General features: G+C 41.7%; 1 protein-coding gene across 2 annotated transcripts in view; it reads right to left on the bottom strand.

Annotated features, from left to right (window-relative positions):
• LOC120058295 (rho GTPase-activating protein 15-like) overlaps window positions 1-22,660 on the bottom strand; it is a 45,832-nt gene extending 23,172 nt beyond the window's left edge. The window contains exons 1-7 of one of the 2 annotated variants that reach the window (XM_039006845.1): window positions 22,532-22,660; window positions 18,413-18,587; window positions 15,322-15,387; window positions 14,864-15,013; window positions 11,339-11,428; window positions 921-1,019; window positions 443-605 (exon numbers count right to left, since the gene is read on the bottom strand). In XM_039006845.1, the coding sequence (XP_038862773.1) occupies window positions 443-605; window positions 921-1,019; window positions 11,339-11,428; window positions 14,864-15,013; window positions 15,322-15,387; window positions 18,413-18,587; window positions 22,532-22,545 (757 nt within the window). In that variant the 5' untranslated portion in view covers window positions 22,546-22,660. The remainder of the gene's footprint in view (window positions 1-442; window positions 606-920; window positions 1,020-11,338; window positions 11,429-14,863; window positions 15,014-15,321; window positions 15,388-18,412; window positions 18,588-22,531) is intronic. The other variant, XM_039006846.1, reaches the window with a different exon arrangement.
• Window positions 22,661-22,869: the final 209 nt, after the last annotated feature.

Genomic DNA, 22,869 nt, shown 5'->3' with positions numbered 1-22,869 from the left:
CGTCTCGCAGCGCTTAAGGTGATGAGATTGATTTGAACCAATGACAGGGATTAACATAATTGCTACTTGACATACGATGACATAATGTTAATTAGCATGTTCTTGTGTCATGTTCCTACAAGAGCCATAATTGAAATCAACAGTCCCACACACATTTTGGGCATATAAAAAGAAAACGCAAAAAAGTGCCACTAAAAATCAGGAAAGCTGTCAGACCTTATCATGTTGGTGGGTAAGGGAAATGAGCACACATACATTATGCAAATGTGTGAGCAACCGTTTCCCTGGAAAAGTTATGTTTTGAGCAATTAAATCCCTACAGTAGCACAGATAAGAGACAACTTTTAATCAGCATACCTCCGAGTTCCAGCTTGTACTAACACGTCAAGAAGTGTTTTGATTAGCATCTGTAGTAGAACTATAGTCGTTGGAGACAACTTACTGAGTGAACGTCTGTGTTCAGGTTCCTTTGTGCAGGGGGAATCAGGCGCAGGTTTTGGCAGTGACAGTGTCTTGCTAGGCAACCCATGTCTGGGTAGGTACTCTGTGCTGTTTGCTCTCTGTATGCCAGGCTTGCCAGAGGCCTGTCCTCCAGCTCCTTTAGACTACATCAGAAAGGAGGTTACAACCTTTCAGAGTCCAAAGGTAACTGGTTGCATACAGTAACTCATTATTATCAGTCATTATTCAGTAAAGCAGGTCTATGCGATTATCTGCACTACGTGGAACATACAATTATATGTTTGACCTGATATATAGTCAATGATTTATGGAATTGTCTTACTTTCATTTCGAGAAGCATATTATGACTAAGCAATATTCTGAATGATTTAGTCATAATTTCAATATCCAAAATCATAAACACTTCAGAAATGTTGAACTTCAAATACACCGTCTGTAAGAAACAGGAAACTGCTTACCAAGTTGTCAGCTGTGCTTTTAATAGCATCATGCCATTTACATATTGTGGGGTAATTGTCAGCCTGGAGAAGGAACTCACTGCCAGAGCTGGTTGTTATCTGGAACAGAGAATGCTCAAATTGACCTCAATAAAGGTACAACAACAAACAGGCCTTTACCTAATGCATTCCCATGAAGCGGGGCATAATACATACCGAATAGCAAAGGTTAGAATTCATAATACCCTAAACTAACAATCAATATTTACATTTTCATATCATTTTAATGACACCTACTGATCCACATGAGTTTGTAAGACTATGCTCACTCCAGCATCAGCAGACTTTGCACTTGATACTCATTCCCTTGGTCTGTTGAGTCTTTTCAGCTATGTGCCTGTTAATATGTGTGCTCTCTGTGTTTGACAAGAAGCTCACGTTGTGCAGGGGGTGTGTGTGTGTGTGTGTGTGTGTGTGTGTGTGTGTGTGTGTGTGTGTGTGTGTGTGTGTGTGTGCCAAAAGAAGAGACAAATGCAGACTGTATTCTCAGAGGGGAAAACATAATTAGTGTGATACTTGTCATCTTAATATCAGGCCAGTTCTGCATCTCTGCAACAGTGTAGTAACAGCATTTGGCGCCGTCAAACAGAATAACTGTACTGTTAGTAAAAGTCTTTGAGAAACCATGACATCAAGGTCAGCATTGTCAAGTGTGGTTGATATTACAGCTGATTAAATTTTGCTCATGTTTTGTAACGGAAATGGTAAAAATAACATAAAAAGGAGATAAAATGGTATTTCATACCATACATAATGATGAAACTTATTTTCGCATGTTATCTTCCTAAATTAGTTAAAATGTTGACAATTGTTCATCATTCATCTATGTGATAATTCCTTAGAGGAAGTGTTTTTACCGTATGGAGTTTGGGATGTGAGTAACCTTTTCCCCTTCGTATATTAATATCTCTTTAATCCAGCATGAAAAGCCAGACCAGACTGTAATTATTTTTGTCACACGAAACCTTTTAACAAATTCTGAGGAGGAAATTTCATATTTTATCAACAACCATGCTTGCAAAGTCACTCGTAGCCTTGGGGAGTAGCATCTCACATCTTGCTGTCCCAATATTCCACTCATGCAATCATGGTTACCCTACATGGACCTTCAAAGTTTGGGACTATTGTGGAACTGACTTTTGTGACTTCCTTACAAAACGTCAGGAGCAGTTAAGCAGCATGCTTTTGTGATGCCAGATAAAAACAGAGAATGGTTAGGGGCACAATCCTTGTCAGAGTGAGTTTGCCATCCCTCTTTTCTTGGGTTACAAGCATCTGAACAAGCATGTTTGCTCTGGAACATTGTTTTTCCTGGAGGCTTCCCCAGGACGTGTCAGTAATAGGCTCTGCAATCACGCTGCAATGTGGGGGACAGGTTACGGGGAGGCTCACTGGTGAATCTGAAAGTGCTCTCAAAACAATCACAAACACACAAACCTTGGGCTCCGAGGATCTATTTTCTGTTCTCTAACATAAAGTATGTGTAATCAGATACACAAAACATAACAAATGGGTACAGGAACCTGTGTAAAAAATGTTCAACCACTACCATGTACAATACATCCTATAAATAACAACACAGATCGGTTGTGTTTGTATCACCTCTTCTCTCCACGATTAACTGGAACATAATGGACTTGGATAGGTTGTTTTATAACCCAAGTTAGATGTATTTGCATGAATTTTGCATTAGTTACAGTCTGTTCCTCTTATAAATGTTAGATGGTGGACACACTGAGTTCCCTCTCTATTCCCACAGGGGACTGATCTCGCTACCTTCAACTGGGATGACTGTATGCATTGATGTTTCATTTTGCCATTCACAGCCCCTCATAATTGTATAATTTGGCAGAAATGATTTACACCAGTATGTCAGAGCTTTAGAATCATAGTACGAGTTGATTTGAAGAATGAGTAAAGCAACCTTTCACGTACATTATTAATATCAATGAGAGATTTGCAAAGATTTTTAAGTTATGTGCCTGGATGTCAACTTCAAATCATAAGCCTAAAATCCTAGGCCTTGAAAGAGGAAACTAATATTAGTGACTGTTTATTAACTGGTCCCTGCAACTTGGAATCTCTGTTGAAATCCAATGTGTCCATATCATGGTGAAGCTAGCCTACAATCCTCTTTATATTGGGTTTTAAGACTCAGGATTTATCATGTAGTCCATGGGATCCTCATACAGAAATGCATCCTGAACATTACGTCCTTTTTCTTCTCCTGTCATCTTGGAAACAGAACCCTATTGAAATGTCTGGCTTACACCAAAGTATATCTGACTTCCTGATAAGGCAGACTCTTCCCTCTGAAGTTTAATCAAAAATTGAGAGTGAACTGCTTAAAAATATATATATATTTTTAGGAGCATCTTAAAGATGCATTTAAGATTATCTGAAGCAGCGCAGAGAAATGACAGCGGACGCTTCGTGTCTATTCATTCAGTTAATGAAAAATGGAGATAAGCTCCTTCAACTAAATATGGCCCTACCCAGTCTCCATGTTCACATGTCAACTGTCCTAATCTGAGCCAGCACAAAGGTACAGTGTGTAGAGCACCGCCTCTCAGGCTCATATTGAGCTGTAGGTTCATTGGGACGACGCAAACTCCTTAGTATGCCATGATATTAATCCTGACGTGCACAGGCCTCTTGAACTAAGAGTTGGTGATTTTAATTAGCATGGTCATTTTATTCTCAGGCAAATGTTTGCTGGAGATGCTAATGTATGTGAAAGCAGATAGATCCCCCAAAGAACCTTCATATCAACATGCTAGCTATAGTCCACAGTCAAACAAAACAATAGGCAAACATATGAATTAATAAAGAAGGACAATGAAAATGTAATTATATAGTTTATACCACTGATTAACATTGTTCTTTATAACCAACAGACCAATAGTTGGTAATTCATAGACTGTTATGAAATGTGAGGTATTATAGGAGATAATCAGCTTTGACAATGCAATGGAAATGCATTGTAAAATGACTGCATATATACGGTATGACTTGACTTATATTCAGGGAATATATTCAGCTCATTGCCACTATACAAAAACAAAAGTCAAAAGTTTGATGTGTATTTTTAAGAAGTGAAATGCAGTTATAGTAACCAGTGCAAAGTAGTGTTTTGCTTTTAGAAATGAAAAAGAATATGAAATAAATCTATTTTTTTCATCACATTTCTTAATAAAGAGGGTGTTGAATTTCTGGGCTTTATTTTGACTGGAGCCATTAATATTTAAATATGCACAGCGGAGCAGAGAGGAGAGTGCCATTTGTGCCTTTACATTTGCATGTGGCTCTTAAATTAAACATTAATTGTGGTTCTTCATAAAGGAACAATGCAATATGGAAGCATTCTACTTTGCCAAGTTAATTATTTCCAATTTGCAACAAAATATCTGTAGATGTGTCAAAACTGCGATGATAATCACAGAAAGAAAAGTTCTTAGAATAACAGTGGAAGTAGTGTGAAATTAAAAGAGTATCTAAGTGTTGGATGCTTTTTATTTAGGTCTGACCTGAGCAGAATGTTAATCCTGCAATGTACTGCTGAGTTATCTTAGGCCAAGGCGACAGTTGTCATAAGAATGTTCCATCATTTCCTGAAAATGTAATAAATCTCCACAATTCATAACCCACAAATTGCTCACTTCTCTTCTCTTTGCTCCATGACCTGAACTCATCCCAGATGCTCAATCTTGGTGGCTCACATTTCTCCACATAAGAAAGGTATAACATTTAATACTGTGTGATGCATGTCTGGCTAGTATTAAGTCATGTGGTTTAACTGAAGTTCATTTCTAAGTTGTAATCTCCAAGGCAATCTGCTGTTGGGGGTTTAAATCCTTCCACCGTACTGGCGATTAACATACTATATACTTTCACTGTTTCTCTGAAGAACCAAATTAATGCCCACTTCAATGTAAGCAGCTTTGAGGAAGAAGGGCCACACCACAAATACCTTTTCTACGCTCTGGGACTACCAGAGAGAGACTGTCATTTTAACGGATTAAGTCCTCATCTCAAGTCTCCAGAGACCCACTTCAGAGGGAGCATTACGAAGGTAACTTACAACTACGCAATCAACGTAACACAATGCTGATGCAATTTAATAAACTATTATGTTTTCAACTTGTTTCCCTCCTTTGAATAAGAACACTGTGTTCCAGTGACAGAATGAAATACACAGATAAAAGCCTTTTTTTTTTTTAAAGGGGGGGTTGCGTGCGAGAAAGGACCAGCTGAGAGAATGACATGGGGAACCTGACTACGTCTTGTAGGGGTCAGGCCTTAGATGACGGCTAGTGTTTCACAAGGTGACATTCTGTGTTAATCTGGGACTATTGCCAGCTGCCTTGCGACTCTGTTGTCATAAAGTATCTGTGTTTAAGGGTTACAGGGAAGAATCTTTCAAACGCTCTCATTGTTTTTTTTACATGGTTTGTGGAGAAAGAGACAATATATAAAAAAATCACAGTGCCACTTTACTTCACAGCTTAGAATAAATGTGTAATAACTTAGTAACAAAGTGGAGCTGTAACTACCCTTATTCCGAGCTGGGAGTAATGTGCTATCCATATGTATAAAAATACAACGTATGATGGTACTCTAACAGACCACAGAGTGACAAACGGACAGGCCTTCCTCTCATAATGGTAATGTGTTTTGTTTGTTATGTGAATAGATTGATATACAATAATCCTACGACCCCATTTGAAGCCCTAAGATTTTGCCATCCTCCTGGGCCAATTATCCATAACACTTATCACAAAGTCACTCCGAAACATATCAATCCGTGCGCATGGCCGTGAGGTACAGTGTGAAACGCCAGTTGTGATAACACTGTTAAAGAGCTCCAGACTCCCGCAGCTCTGACACCACGGAGACATGCATCGCTACAATATGGTGCATGTCTTAGTGGTGCGGTCTCTACCCTCCAGCCAGAAGGACAAGAAATGACAAGACAAGAGGGAGGTGGATGAAGGAATAGCAGTGGAGAATGAAATGCAAGGATATGCTCATTATATAAAATGTGATTGCTCAAAATCAAACAAAATGTGGTATTATTCATTCATTGATCTGGATATTGCTATTATGGTCCAACTAACTTTCCTATTAACATTCTAGTATAGGCTGTATTTTAAATAAACTAAGCTACTAGTTGTTGGCCGATGCCTACTGTCATCAACACTATGGAAGTTAGAAGCTTCTTTTTGGGTGTAGCCCTTTCCTGCAGTCAAGTGACCAAATCACCCTCTAGTGGCCTCATGGGTGGAACGTTATTCATATTTTTCATAATTTCATAATTAATAAACAATAAAACAAAAAAAATATGCAGAAAATACGGTGTTTCTATGTGAAACGGTTTTGTTATATTTCAGTCGTCTGTGATGTATATAAAGTGTAATACTTGGATAAACTCCAAATGAAATACATTCAACTCTATATCTGACATGGTACAGGTGTCTTCTCCCCCCCCCCCCCCCCATAACCATGTCTGTGAGGTATATACTTTTGTTTCAAAGTAGATTTGTTTAAGACTACCAAGAAACACTCTGTGTGACCCTGATTTAGCCCACAGCAGTAAAAGGTTAACCACAGGTCAATCTCCTAGACCTCACCAAGGTAGTGTTGGCTAGTACAAGCAAAGTCTGTGTCTGTGAGAGGCTACCTCTATTTGTGTGTGATGTGATGTGGGATCCATTTTGGGAGCAAGCCACTCCTATTCACAATCGTAATCACGGCTGGTCATCAAGAAGCAATCAGGCACCGTGAGCTTTAAGACAGATGGCATTAAAGTAGTCAGGTCAGCAGCTTTGGACGATTACATCCTGGGATCAGGGGACCAGTAGGCACTGGATAAATCCTACTCCTACTGTACAAACTATAACCTGCTCTGACAATCTACTGTACTGATCTTTCAGTTGCTTTAAATAGTAAATACATTCATTTACATCGATCTGGTCCAGCTTTTCTTATTTACTCCACTCAAGATACAGCTCCTACACTTCAGGGCCTGGCTGATGCACAATGATGTGGAGGTGTTCAGTATTTCTGTGTTGGTGTAACAAGGGCCAAGCCAGTTGTAAAAGTCAATGCCTTTCATCTGACTGAACTTTAGAAAGGTTGAGGCTCATACAGAAATCCGAAGATCAAAAACTGTGCTAACCTCAATGAACTTCTTCCGAAAAAATTAGGATGACATCCTGCCAGTATAATTCACCTTTAACACTCAGAAGGACGCTTCCTGAAGTGATTACGGGTCTTTCGCAAGAATATTAAACTTTCCTGTTGATTAGTCAAGACAAAGCAATGTTTTTAGAGTGGTGGCAGGTTAAAGCTCCTCTACTAAAATGGACTCATTATTTTCTAGCCCTGGGCTCTATTTCATCATCTTAGTTGTTTCTGTCTTCTCTCCATGGTTGTTGTTGAAGTCTGTTTTTCCACATCGTGACTATGAGAACGATGTTTGTCAGAGCAGAGAGGGTACAGGGGGCTCACAGCGAGAGTCGCCCAAAACTCCAAAGAATCAATTAGTGATGAGAGAAGGATGCTGGTGTTGACGTCTCTGTAGCAGCGGCCAGTGGTTAAAACCAGACGCCTTTGACACTACACTACTTTTTGTCTCTCTTTCTTCTGGTGGAGTTGATGCAATTTGGACTTTTCTGCTCCTTTTGTTATTTGCTTTTAACTCACTCAAGCCAGACTCAAACACTTAGATATGCAGAAAGGCATGAAAAATGCATGACCACTTATTCAAAGTTGTGCTCCTTTTCATTTGTTGAGCAACGTCAGAGATACTTCTCGTTGTATTATCCTCGTGGGATAGTTTTTGAGCCGTTAGTCCTTTTCAAACAGACTATCTGCTTTCATCAATGCTGATAATAGTTTAAAAAAAACAAATAATGTTGAAATACTTATGAATTGCTTTTGGTTATAAAGACAGTGTGCCAGGCATTTCCATTCAGTCTTCTGAAACAGACATTTTGACATATTATTTTTAGTATATAATTTGGGGGGTGCTTATATTTCTCCTGTTAAACACAAGTTTGTAATGGAAATGTGTTTTTGCATATCCCAACCCCCTGAAACCCACACAGGGAGTAGGGTCACAGTCACCATTGAACAGCACCGCTGAGGCAATCAGGGTTAAATGCCTTGCTCAGCTACAGATTTTTTATATATATTTATTATCTTGTCAGCTCCGGTCCTCGAACCAGCAACCTTTCAGTTACTGGCCCAACACTCTAACCTCAAGGCTACCTGCCACCCCTGGTATGACAGCTCAATATAGATAGACTGCAGTTTGGAATACAGAGTTCTGCTCAATGTGTCTGACTTTGATCGGACAAATGTTAACCTCATATAGCCTTATATATGGTTTGGTTTATGGTTCCCCAAGCTAAAGTATGTCCTCTCCTCATGTCCCTTTTCTGCATCATGTCCCCTCCTACCTCTATGCTTCTTCAAATGTTTTTTTATTTTTTATCACAGTACAAATAGTGAAGTTTAAACAATCTCTGTTCTTCAGTGAACCTTTTTGTATGTTTTTACAATCTTATGTATCATAAGGCAGCTGTGTGACGAACAATGACATATCTCATATTGCAGTCAAATATGTGTATTTCCTGTCAATCCTCATGCGATGTTTAACCTGAGACTGATACAGACGCAGAAGTGACTTACTCTCAGCCTCAAAACAACCACATCACAATTGACCACAGTTTTCTCTGGTTTCTAACTATGTTTGTGTATGCATTCTTTCCGTGAGCATGGCACAAGATATGGGGGTCCCTCAGGTGTCAAAGGACTCCAAATACAAAGACCAGAGCTCCCTCCTTGTTTCTGCAAGGTTACGTTTCACTTTGTCAACCCTGGCTGTGTAACTGATAGCCTGATAAAAATGTAGCAGACATGAACCTTGCATTGTTTTAAGAATTTCCTATGTAGAGACCAAGTGAAGGTTATTCCCAGTGTCTCGCTAAGCTGAAGTGTGGAGTAACCTTGAAGGAAAACAAAGTCCCTCCTTCCTTAAGCTCCTGGTAGGGCAATACTGAATCATGAAGAACAATGTCCATCTATTCATAAACACAAATTATGATATTGGTGAGTGAAGAGATAACGGGAAGGGTGAGTAACAGACTTGTGTCAAGTCTAAAAAGAAGCCTGCAGCTGAATAAATACTGTGGGTGACAATGGCCTCAGTTAACACCCTCCTCCCATTCCCATCCTCTTTCCCCTGCTTGTGGAATATGGAAGACCTTTGTGTCACCAACCTTGTCACTCCTCCACAATGACAAAAATAAAGAAAAAAAGTGAATAAATAAACTGGATAGATGAATAACATGAACACCTATTTCTGAACCATTTCCATCAACAACTTTTTCTAACACTTTTACTATTCCTTCAGCTGCCCTCGAGCCAAACCAGAGCTTTCTTCTAACCATGTTAATTCCCTTGCAGGATCCCCATAAAGTGATTGAACCATTTCCTCAGTCGATCACACATTCAGTAAACTTTCAACTTTATAGATAAGAAAAACATACTTTTTTTTCAGGCGGGCATTGCCTTAATGAGTCAGTCAGTTTCAGCTCTCCTCTATCCTTTTACCCATGACTTCCTCTAGAAAGAGCAGGTTGGCTGCTTCCTGCCTGCCAAGCAGCCATGTTGCTGATCTGAAAAGCTACTGTGGGGAAAAACAGCTGGTGACCACTGAGGTCTTAGAAAGTCAACGCTGACTGACTGAGAGGCACATTTCTCAGGGTCATGACCCTGTGATCTTTGGATGGGTAGCCTGTTAATGACAACACTGTCCAGGGAGGACGCTTCCTTACTGGAATGTTCACAGAGAATGATAGTGATAGAGAGCAGAGCGCTGAGCAGAAAATAAGGTTCGGCTTCATGCCTATTTGATTGCAGTATTTATTGAGCTGAGGCTCCTTGTCATATTTGGACATTGGATTTGAAGCGCATTCAATCGATATATCTTGTGCATTTGAAATGTTGGATTTGGAAGAAATACACTGAAATACACTGAATGTACAAAACATTAGGAACACCTGATCTTTCCATGACATAGACCGATCAGGGGAATCGATTGGATTCAACATGGGTCAGCATCCCTGTCGAACACTTTGGACACCTTGTAGAGAGTCCATGGCCCAACAAATTGAGGCTGTTCTGAGGGCAAAAAGGTGTGCAACTCAATATTAGGAAGGTGTTCCTAATGTTTTGTACATTCAGTGTATATACTGTACCATCAATAAAGGTTTAAAGTTGAGAATCACATTTATGTCTGCAACCACTGGGTACTTTGCACTACATTTTTATTACTCCATATCAAATCTAGTGAATGGCCTTTTGAGAGCACCATTTGCAATAGTGCCAAACTCATCAAGTCTGTAAACCGGCCCTTAGTTTACATGGTTCAATAGAGCAATTATGTTGTCATCGTCTTTGAAATATCTTAGAAATTGGGATCTATCTGGAAGTCAGAGATATGGGGAGCGGAGATACTGTATAAGCGGGCGAACAAAACAAACATTTCTATTATATTTTTGTAATCGTATCTACCCATCTGACAGGCATATCTTTGTGAGGTATTTCTTCGATTATTGTATAAATCAGTCTCTGGAATGGTGCGAAATTAAAAGTAACTTTCCGTACTAATTTTAACTGTAATCCTAGTGTTGATTGACAATGTTGTCAGAACTCAGAATAGCTTTGCGTCGGCATTACACACACTTTTCTGTCCACAGCACTTGGATTATTTAAGATTATGGTGTAATTCCCATTTTAATCTTCACTGCATTAACATTTTGAGGCTGAAATACTGTGCGGAAGAGTAGCGACCGGCAGCGATGAAGTGTCTTAAGCGTCTGATGAGATCGTGAAATCTGCTCTCATCCTCGTCCTTTTCTCCCGCTTATCACAGCATTTTTTTCTCTCATGAAAACTTGTGCTGCCACCGCCAATGAATTGATCATCAGTTTGCTTTGCTGGCTTAAGCTTTTATCAAAGAGTATCTTGAAAAGGCAATAAGAAGATAGTACTGAGAAGTTCAAAGGTCTAATTCCCTAAACTAAAGGCCATTGGGTCTGAAGAGACAAGATGTTGGCTTAACATCATCTTCAAATTCAATCTGACTCAATTGAAATGTCTTCTCTGAACAGGTGGAAGCAACGAAAAATTATTTTTGAAAATTGATCAAATATCTTAAGTTGAGTCTATTATATACTGAAATTATCAAGGAAAGAGTGCATCCGAGAACATCCCATCATCAACAACTAAAACAGACAATTTACAGGCTGCTCAGTCTTATTGTAAACTTGCTTGATCCTTGTCTTCACGCAGAAACAAAATGGCCGTACCTGAACCACGTTCTTCCGGCTGGACCTCTCTGTTGTCCATTCAACCACGGCCCCACAGAGATCCACCCCATCAGGGCTGCATCCAGGTTTCTACAGACATATAAGAGGCAGAGTGGAGAGGTGTTTAGTGAATAAAGGTTACTATACTGAACAAAAATATAAACGCAACATGTGAATTGTTGGTCCAATGTTTCATGAGCTGAAATAAAAGATCCCACAAAAATCTTATTTCTCTCAAATTTTGTGAACAAATTTGTTTACATCCCAGTTAGTGAGCATTTCTCCTTTGCCAAGATAATCCATCCAGCCTGACAGGTGTGGCACATCAAGAAGCTGATTAAACAGCATGATCATTACACAGGTGCACTTTGTGCTGGGGACAATAAAATGCCACTAAAATGTGCAGATTTGTCACACAACACAATGCCACAGATGTCTCAAGTTTTGAGGGAGCTTGCAAATTGCATGCTGACTGCAGGAATGTCCTCCAGAGCCCTTTCCAGAGAATTGAATGCTCATTTCTCTGCCATAAGACAAAAGTCATTTTAGAGAATTGAGCAGTACGTCCAACCGGCCTCACAACTGCAAACTAAGTGTAACCACGCCAGCCCAGAACCTCCACATCTGGCTTCTTCACCTGCGGAATCATCTGAGACCAGCTACCCGGACATCTGATGAAACTGTGGATTTGCAAAACTGAAGAATTTCTGCACAAACTGTCAGAAACCGCCTCAGGGAAGCTCAGCTGCTGCGTTCTCATCGTCCTCACCAGGGTCTTGACCTGAATGCTGTTCGGCGTTGTAACCAACTTCAGTGGCCAAAGACTCACCTTCGATGGCCACTGGCATGCTGGAGGAGTGTGCTCTTCAGATTAATCACATTTTCAACTGGCAGATGGCGTGTATGGCGTCGTGTGGGCGAGCGGTTTGCTGATGTCACCGTTGTGAACAGTGTGCCCCATGGTGGCAATGGGGTTATGGTATGGGCAGGCATAAGTTACAGACAACAAAAACAATTACATGTCAATTTGATTGCACAGAAATACCGTGATGAGATCTTGAGGCCCACTGTCGTGTCATTCATCTGCCGCCATCACCTCATGTTTCAGCATGACAATGCACAGCCCCATGTTGCAAGGATCTGTACACAATTCTTGGAAGCTGAAAATGTTCCATGTCAACCATGGCCTGCATACTCACCAGATATGTCAATCATTGAGCATGTTTGGGATGCTCTGCATCGACATGTACTGCAGCATGTTCCAGTTCCCACCCATACTCAGCAACTTCACACAGCCATTAAAGAGGAATGGGACAACATTACACAGGCCATAATCAACAGCCTGATCAACTCTATGCGAAGGAGATGCATGAGACAAATGCATGAGGCAAATGGTGGTCACACCAGATACTGACTGGTTTTCTGATCCATGCCCCTACCATTTAAGGTATCTGTGACCAAAAGATGCATATCTCTATTCCCAGTCATGAGAAATCCATAGATCAGGACCTGATGAATTTATTTCAACTGACTGATTTCCTTATATGAACTGTAACTTCTTTGAAATTGTTGTGTGTTGTGTTTATATTTTTGTTCAGTGTAGTTTCACTGCTGTGTTTGTGAATGGGACTCCTAAATGTATCATAGTTGTGCAGTAAATATCAAAATAAATGTTTAAAGAGGGACGCTTTCTCTATAATGGACAGATATTTGATATAAATCACGATGAATAAACAAAAGGAAGTGCTCTACCCAAATATCAGATCTTACCCTTTTGTTATAACACTTTTTCATATTCATTATGCTGGAAACTGAGAATGTACATGTGCTGTAATTCTCTATCATTCAAACCTTTAATATCTTATTCATATCCTCTATGGAATTAAAGAAGCGGTGTGTAACCGTATCAAAACAAGAATGGTATAATTTTCAGACAAAGAGAATGTGATTTAGAAAATGTAGCTTTTTTAAAGAAGAACTAATCAGTGTTAAAGGCATGGGAACTCATTTAGATATAATGTCCCTTTATTGTGGTCTCAGATGAGGGAAATCATGGGTAAATTATAATGAGATGCTGTAGAAAATTAAGATAAGGACATTCTACAACAGTATTACAATGTAGTATCACAATACATTGTAAACACCATAAATCAGAATCAAATCAAGCTATCTTGGGCCTTGATTTGCTCACTGAGATCCCACATGCCCAGTCTGGAATAAACTGAACCTTGACGACTCAATTAACTACCTTGGCTGACAGGTACAGTATTGGATAAATTAGGTGATATTTGATTTATAGTACCTGCCTCAGACAGAGTAAACTACATGTGTATAAATTGGATGATGTAAAATACTGCCCATTCTTGTTTCTACTGAATAAATAACTCTCCTTATAGAATGATGTACACATTGCAGGTGAACTCATATATCCTGACTTTGTATGCTGGTGACGACATTGTATATTCAAACCCAAACCTAAATACTGCCCACAGCGACCAAATGATAACACAAGAGATTAATAAACTGTTTATTCTACCCTGAAACAAAGATAAACTAAATTATCAAATGAACACACACACACACACACACACACACACACACACACACACACACACACACACACACACACACACACACACACACACACAAACCACCACCACCCCAAACACACACAACCACCCTCCACTGTACCAACTATTTCCATCGGAAAGGGGGGAGATATGTCAATCTATGTGGAAGTGGAAATGTCTCTCTCGCCCATAATGAACTATTGGACGGGGAGAGTCTGACAGACCGTTGCCCTGGTGGGGCTCAGTAAGGGAGAGGGCTTTGATTAAGTCCTTGGAGCTTCATTAAAAAGCATGGCAAGCTCATTTTAGAGACTCCCCCCAACCACCCCTTCTCTCGCTCTCTCCCTGCCAGTCACCAGTTTCTCTCTGTCTCGCTCCACCTCTCCCTCTCCCTCGCTCTCTCAGAACCACATCAGGGCAGGGTGGATTAAAGTCACATACTATACACACATAGACAGACACACATGCACACATGCACACACACAAACACAAACACACACTATATGCAGTCCACTTCACAAGGGGGTAAACAGTTCCTCATTGCTTTTTGATGGGGTGAGCTCCAGTCCTTGGGATCAAAGCCAAAGTTAATTTGCCAGTTTGAGAAATCAGAAAATGAAAAGAAAACGCTTCATTTCTGGCATCAAATTAAAATGCACATAGCGTGTGTTCACTCAACATTTGCACTCATAATGCTAATAGGCAATCCCTCAGAAGGTTGATTTGAGGATGTAATTGAACATTGCCCCCTCGTATTCAGCAGGTTACCAACCTATTGATGTCACTTTTTTACTTTACTGAACTGTCACTTTTTTACTTTACTGAACTGTCACTTTTTACTTTACTGTGTGTGTGTGTGTGTGTGTGTGTGTGTGTGTGTGTGTGTGTGTGTGTGTGTGTGTGTGTGTGTGTGTGTGTGTGTGTGTGTGTGTGTGTGTGTGTTGTAAAGACCTACCAAATTCATCAAGGCTTCTTGCTTGCTCTCTTTATAAAACAGAAGTTTATCGGTCTCCAGGACTACCCAAGTTGAAGCCCAGTTCTTCCTCAGTTTTTTGCCTCCATCTGATATTTTGGCTTTATTCAAATATTCACCTTTCAAAACAACCTGAAATGCATGATGTAACATTTAGCCTTTAACATATACTAAATCAATTAAATATTAAAATAAAACACATGCTATTTTATCAGTATAAACAAAATAAATATACCTATTTTAATAAGTAAAATAGGCCTGCTGAGTTAAAAGCATAGAAACATATTTATAGTGAATAATACTTAAAAGTTAGACTTATAGAAATAGTCTAATAGCCAATAGCAACCATATAGCAATAAAGTATAATAAACCAAGTATAATACATTCCTTCCCATATGTTGCCATACAAACAGTTATTTATGATGACCTGTCATACTCACAAGAGTCTCTGCAGCTCCAGTTCCACCAATGTTATGCTGAGACTGGTTCCTCCGGTGGCGAGAGATCTACAGAAACAGAAAAGCAGAAAAATATATTGAAGAGAAGCCGATTTCCCTGACTGGTTAAAATCAGAGCTGTTGCTTGATTGTGGCCATATTGTCTTAGCTAGTAAAATCGGTTCAGTGAAATTAAAGGCGTACAGGTACTGCTAAGAGTCCATGTATTCCATTCAATAAAGATGCAATATACTGCATACAGAGTATGGTTACGTGTGAATGTATCATCAATGTATTAACATATACAACGTCTATATCATACAAGACTATACAGTCTCTGATAGTAATGTGTATGGAAACAGTGGGGTTAATGAGATGAGACCTCGCATTGTGACAACAGATTAACAACGCACACAACCCAGTGCTAACCAAAATCAGACCATGACAATTCAGATCAATATCACAGCAATGTAAACACTCATTCCAAAAGATAAACATGGACACAAATACACCAAGATTATTGATAGTGTCATTTGACAAATCCATTCTCAACTGCATGTATTTCAGTATTGTAGTAATAGAGTAGCAGCAGAAGCAGTACTAGGTATAGCTATAGTAAAGGTAGCTTAGAAGAGGTTGAGGTTATACATAGTTGAACAAGAGTTCTGCGATATCCACACCCTTTACTATGGAAACACAGCTCACAGAATGTATTGTTTGGTAGTCAGTTTTATCCTTCAGCACAGTGCTGGCCTGCCCTCTACTGTTCAAAGGATAGGCCTACCCCGGCACGCCGAACCCCTAGTGAGTCCTATATTCATTATGATTGGGTCCTGCTATATTCTCTCATTAATCACAGTGTAAGAGGGTGAAGCTGGTCACAGTACAACTGGATTTAACACACTTTCCATACATTGGAGGAGGTCAAGAAAGCATTTCTCTGCTCTCTGGTAACATATCTAATACATGGGAGTAAACAAATAACGTTTATTTTGATGTCTGTTAGATGAGACCCTCTGTGTAATGAATGTAATGAAATGAAAAGTACATCTGTTCTACGAACAACATTCTGGAACACTGATGCAACGTTAAAGCAACACTCTAACGTTCCGTGTTCCGTGTTCTGAGTTGTGTTTGTTCCGAGTTGTTAATGACCATGTTTGTAGTCCGCAGGAACTGGTTCATTATCTCCAGTAGTCTTTGCATCTCTGTCCTCTGGACAAACTGTATTATTGCAGTATAAGACATCTCACAAACAAGTATCATCTGCATAATTAGCAAACAAGCAACCCAACAAAACCACAGACGTGGCCTCACGGCAGTGATCATCTGGATGATACAGTTTGCTGTCAATTACTAATAAACCCTAGGAAGGTTTAAAATACAACTGTGTATGTTAAGCAATCTAAACTGACGGATTGAAGGTCAATGGCCTGTTATAAACACATCTAATACTATTTTGTATCTGAAATTTTGCAGATGAACATTCTAGCCAACAGACAGATGTATTGTATGATACGATGCAGGAACCACTATGCTAAATAGAGGTGTCAGCCAGCCCCTCCACCAGCTTATGAAAAATATTTAATGGTTGGGGTTATGTCCAGTTCATTGTCAACATGGTAGCTACATTATTCCAAATATGCTACACCAGATTGCTCATTTTGTAAATGCATCATCTGTTTTATCTTTACCCTGATTTTCCCACAGGGAAGTGCTCAGAGTCAAACAGAGATCAGCTCAATTAAGCTAATGATAATCACCTAATGTGCGACAACAGTTTATAAACAATATAATCATAATTACTGGAATTTATATAAGCACAGTTCACCAAATGGCTAACAATATTCAATAAGCCTCTAAAATCAGAGTATATCTGGCTGATAGGTGTGTGTGTGTGTGTGTGTGTACGCCTACACTGAGTGTACAAACATAAGGAACACCTCATCTTTCCATGACATAGACTGACCAGGTGACTGCCTTGCTCTGGATGTATGATCCATTATTGATGTCATCTGTTTAATCCACTTCAATCAGTGTAGATGAAGGGGAGGAGACAAGTTAAAAAAGGATTGTTAAGCCTTGAGTTTAGAGATGGATTGTGAGACAATTGTGTATGTGTGCCATTCAGAGGGTGAATGGGCAAGACAAAATATGTAAATGCCTTTGAACGGGGAATGGTAGTAGGTGCCAGGCACACCAGTTTGAGTGTGTCAACTGTCAAGAACTGCAACGCTGCTGGATTTTTTCACGCTCAACAGTTTCCCTTGTGTATTAAGAATGCTCCACCACCTAAGGGACATCCAGACCAAGGCAGGCCGGTGGTCGAAAACAGGTAATTGACAAAAGAGGACAAAGGAGGCTGACACAAAATGTGCAGAGCAACAGACGAACTACATTTAGTCAACTGACAGTCCAGTACAACATTGGTGTCCAAAGAACCATAAAATAATGCACAACTCGTTTGAACTTAATACAAATAGGGTATGGCAGCCGACGACCTTACAAAGTTCCACTTCTTTTAGCAACAAAACAAAAAACTGCGGTTGCAGTGGGCTAAGGAACGAAAACACTGGAAAATCGGAAAAAAACATTGCCTGATCTGATGAATCCCGGTTCCTGCTGTTTCACACTGATGGGAGGACTAGGGTATGCAGATAACCACATGAGTACAAGCATCTAACATGCTGTGTGTCAACATTGCAGGCTGATGTAGGTGCTGGGATGGCACACATTGGGCCTCTTGATAAAAGTGGAGCAACGTTTGAATGCCACAGGCTATCTAAACATCATTGCCAATCAAGTGCATCCCTTCATGGCAACAGTATATTTTTAAAACAGGATAATGCCCCTAGGATAGGACTGTCCAGGAATATCAATCCAATTGAGCATCTGTGGGATGAGACGGAACGAGCTATTCGGAGTAGAGATCCACTACCAGCCAACTTGACACAACTGTGGGAAGCTTTGGAGTCTTTCGGTACCTTGGAGAGTCCATGCCCTTACAAATTGAGCCTGTTCTGAGGGCAAAAAGGGGTTCAACTCAAGATTAGGAATGTGTTCCTAATGTTTTGTACACTCAGTGTATACTCACAGGTTTGGGAGGCAGGTCAGGATCCTGCAGGACCATGGACTTGGTTTGACTCAGGCGTTCCGCGCTGCTCTGGGAGCTCTTGATGCGCATCTGGACTGTACCTTGTGCTGCTCCGGTCAACTGGTGGGGCAGAATCAGAGGCGGCTGTTTCCCTACATTCTGAAGATTGGTGATTCTGGTCAAAAGGAGATGAAAACATAAGTGAATGTTAAGATTAAAATATTGATGAAAATAACAAGTATTATCCAATTGATAAGATTTCTTATAAAGCAATGGATGTAAAATAACCTATATACTGAAGAAGGCTATTAAGTCAAAATGTCTGTGTATGCTATCCTGATGCAGTAAAAAAGAATATCTTTTTTGAAAATGAAGTGTGTGTCAACCCTGGCCTTAGTTATCTTTGTTTTCTTTATTATTTTAGTTAGGTCAGGGTGTGACATGGGGGATGTATGTGTTTTTGTATTGTCTAGGGGTTTTTGTATGTTTATGGGGCAGTGTTCAGTCTAGGTGTTTGTATGTCTATGGTTGCCTAGATTGGTTCTCAATTAGAGACAGCTGTCTATCGTTGTCTCTGATTGGGAGCCATATTTAGGCAGCCATAGTCATTAGGTAGTTTGTGGGTGATTGTCTATGTCTTTACGTTAGTTGCTTGTGTCTGCACTTTCGTTTTATAGCTTCACGGTCGTTTGTTGTTTTTGTATAGTTTGTCAGTGTTCGTTTCGTGTTCGTCTTCGGTAATAAAAGAAGATGTACTGTTATCACGCTGCGCCTTGGTCCTCCTCTCTTCATTGTTACGATGATCGTGACAGAATCACCCACCAAAACCGGACCAAGCAGCGTGATACAAGGCAGCAGCAGCGATCGCAGGAATATTGGAATTGGGAGGAAATATTAGACGGTGGAGGACCCTGGGCACAACCAGGGGAATATCGCCGCCCCAAGGCAGAGCTGGAGGCAGCGAAAGCAGAGAGGCCGGTATGAGGAGCTAGCACGGGGGGGGGACTCTCGGGGAGTGTAGCTGGGTCAAGTAGGAGACTTGAGCCAGCTCCCCGTGCTTACTGTGAGGAGCCGAAGATGGAACCAGAGCCAGTCGAGGTGGAATTGGAGGTGAGTAAGAGGAGTGAAGCTGAGACTGTGGATGAATTAATGGGGAAATTGGAGGAGAGAGAAATGAGGGATTTGCTGGTGTGGAGCATAAAGCACCGCATCCGCGTGAAGGAGCGTGTGCAGGATTTGATGTCACCTGAGTCAGCTCTCCATACTAGTCCTGAGGTGCGTGCTAGCAGGCTGGTGAAGACTGTGCCAGCACCACGCACCAGGCCTCCTGTGCACCTCCCTAGCCCTGCACGTTCTGTGCCAGCTCAGCGCACCAGCCCTCCTGTGGCAGTCCCACGCACCAGCTCTCCTGTGGCAGCCCCTCGCACTCGCCCAGTGGTGAGTGTTCCCAGCCCAGTACCACCAGTGCCAACACCACGCACCAAGCCTCCTGTAAGTCTCCAGAGCCCTGTACGCACTGTTCCTTCTCCCCGCACTCGCCCTGAGGTACGTGCCCTCAGCCCGGTACCACCAGTGCCGGTACCACGCACCAGGCCTATAGCGCGCCTTGAGAGTCCAGTGTGCACTGTTCCTGCTCCCCGCACTCGCCTAGTGGTGCGTGTCTCCAGTCCGGTACCACCAGTTCCGACACCACGCACCAGGCCTAATGTGCGCCTCAGCAGGTCAGAGTCAGCCGTCTACTCAGTGCCGCCTGCACTGCCCGTCTGCCCAGCGCCGCCTGAGCTGTCCGACTGCCCAGCGCCGTCTGAGCTGCCCGCCTGCCCAGCGCAATCTGAGCTGCCTGCCTGCCCAGCGCCGTCAGAGCCGCCCGTCTGTCCCGAGCCGTCAGAGCCGCCCGTCTGTCCCGAGCCGTCAGAGCCGCCCGTCTGTCCCGAGCCGTCAGAGCCGCCCGTCTGTCCCGAGCCGTCAGAGCCGCCCGTCTGTCCCGAGCCGTCAGAGCCGCCCGTCTGTCCCGAGCCGTCAGAGCCGCCCGTCTGTCCCGAGCCGTCAGAGCCGCCCGTCTGTCCCGAGCCGTCAGAGCCGCCCGTCTGTCCCGAGCCGTCAGAGCCGCCCGTCTGTCCCGAGCCGTCAGAGCCGCCCGTCTGTCCCGAGCCGTCAGAGCCGCCCGTCTGTCCCGAGCCGTCAGAGCCGCCCATCAGTCAGGAGCCGCCAGTCAGCCAGGAGCCGCCCGCCAGTCAGGAGCCGCCAGAGCCGCCCACCAGTCAGGAGCCGCCAGTCAGCCAGGAGCCGCCAGTCAGCCAGGAGCCGCCAGAGCCGCCAGTCAGCCAGGAGCCGCCAGTCAGCCAGGAGCCGCCAATCAGCCAGGAGCTGCCAGAGCCGCCAGTCAGCCAGGAGCTGCCAGTCAGCCAGAGCCGCGAGTTTTGCGGCCGGAGTCCGCACCTTTGGGGGGGGGGGGGGGGGGGGGGGGTACTGTCACACCCTGGCCTTAGTTATCTTTGTTTTCTTTATTATTTTAGTTAGGTCAGGGTGTGACATGGGGGATGTATGTGTTTTTGTATTGTCTAGGGTTTTTTGTATGTTTATGGGGCAGTGTTCAGTCTAGGTGTTTGTATGTCTATGGTTGCCTAGATTGGTTCTCAATTAGAGACAGCTGTCTATCGTTGTCTCTGATTGGGAGCCATATTTAGGCAGCCATAGTCATTAGGTAGTTTGCGGGTGATTGTCTATGTCTTTACGTTAGTTGCTTGTGTCTGCACTTTCGTTTTATAGCTTCACGGTCGTTTGTTGTTTTTGTATAGTTTGTCAGTGTTCGTTTGGTGTTTGTCTTCGGTAATAAAAGAAGATGTACTGTTATCACGCTGCGCCTTGGTCCTCCTCTCTTCATTGTTACGTCGATCGTGACAGTGTGCTTGATGCAACATCTTTTTGAGGGCCCAAACAAACTTTCGGGAAAGCATGATGGTCCACCTTTGATTCAAATATTGATAAATAATAAGTAGTATCCAACTGATACTAGATTTCTAATCCACAAGATGTCTAATAATTACATGGATATAGAACACTTCATAGAAGGCCGTTAAAAGTGCTGTTTTTGCTTTTGGGAGTGCATTAATTCATTTGGTTTAGTTGTGACGTTCAGGAGATGAGGAACATTTAGGGGCAGACGCTTCTAGAAGTCTGGCCTAAGCTTGAGGACTTTAACTTTCCTTCCTGTAATAGTTGCCTCATCAAAGCATTGCAAAACATCCCTCTTGCTGTAATGTGTCTTTCAATGAGCAGGAAAAAACTCAGTCTGCTTATTTAAGGATTCTCACAAATCTACCCACTGACAAAAATCTATGTTAAATCTAAACAATGATCATGTAAATGTAAATACTAAGGCACATCCAGCCAATGTCATAAAATATTTTGTTGTTTTTTGTTGTTGTTTTTTTACGAAATGTGTGTTATTAACTGACGTTTTTTTGAAAAGTTGCACAGTGTATCACAACAGGAAGCAAATCTAAAACTCCCTCCCCCAAAAAACTGATTCAGAAATCAACCGAAGTACTTCATGTTTGCATAGAGCCTAACGTCTCTTCTTCTTACTGATTACCACATTAACAATGCAGTAAATAAGGACGGCCATGTGATACAAATCGTCATATTTCTGGTAAAGACTTGTGCAGAAATGTCAATTGACAGACAGGATAATGAATGCGGTTTCAAAAAGTTCAAAAAGTTACTTTAGCAACGTTTAAAAAAAGAGACATACAAATTCTCTCTATTTTTTGAATTCACACTTGTTCAACAGCAAATCTACGGTATCTTGTGGCATCTAGCATGTCCTGTTTTAACTGCACGTAGACAGGGCATTCCTAAACAACATCTACTATGTTATAACGATTCTGGACTATAATACTCTAGAATAACGGATATTCCTCACGTGTCAACAACTTTCCACCTATCAGCCACGTCCAGTAAGGACCCAGGCCACTGACACCATTGCCCAGGTGTTACATCTCTTTAAGTCACCAATGGCCCCCACTAAACCCCAAATACACTTAAAAGCAAGGAAACAGCAATGACAGCATCTTTCAATTTTCAAACCCAAACCCACTAGAATGGTGTCTTTCTTACCTCGTCCCCGCCATGCCTCTATCAAATCAATCTGCCACAGATCACAAAAAAAGAGAAAGTGCAAGTCTTCCTTTTAGAGGAAGTAGGTTTCATCACGTGTTGTAGTCAAACTGCTCTACGGTTGATGTGAACATCTGTTATATGTCGCAGGCTCAGGTCCCCACTTCCTGAAGGGTGCTACTTGCACAGAAATAGTCTGACTGAAACTTGCTTTAACTTCAAAAGTGAATACACATTACTAACGCATGTACAGTAGATGTGAGATCTGACCATCACACAATCTGAGAACAGGGTCGATCAGAATTATCACCCTCCTGCAGCAGAGAGTTGGTGTACGA

Source organism: Salvelinus namaycush, chromosome 13 (assembly GCF_016432855.1).
Source record: "Salvelinus namaycush isolate Seneca chromosome 13, SaNama_1.0, whole genome shotgun sequence".
In the NCBI taxonomy this organism is placed as follows: domain Eukaryota; kingdom Metazoa; phylum Chordata; class Actinopteri; order Salmoniformes; family Salmonidae; genus Salvelinus; species Salvelinus namaycush.
The sequence above is the reverse complement of the archived record's forward strand: the minus strand, read 5'-3'. Positions and strand labels throughout refer to the sequence as shown.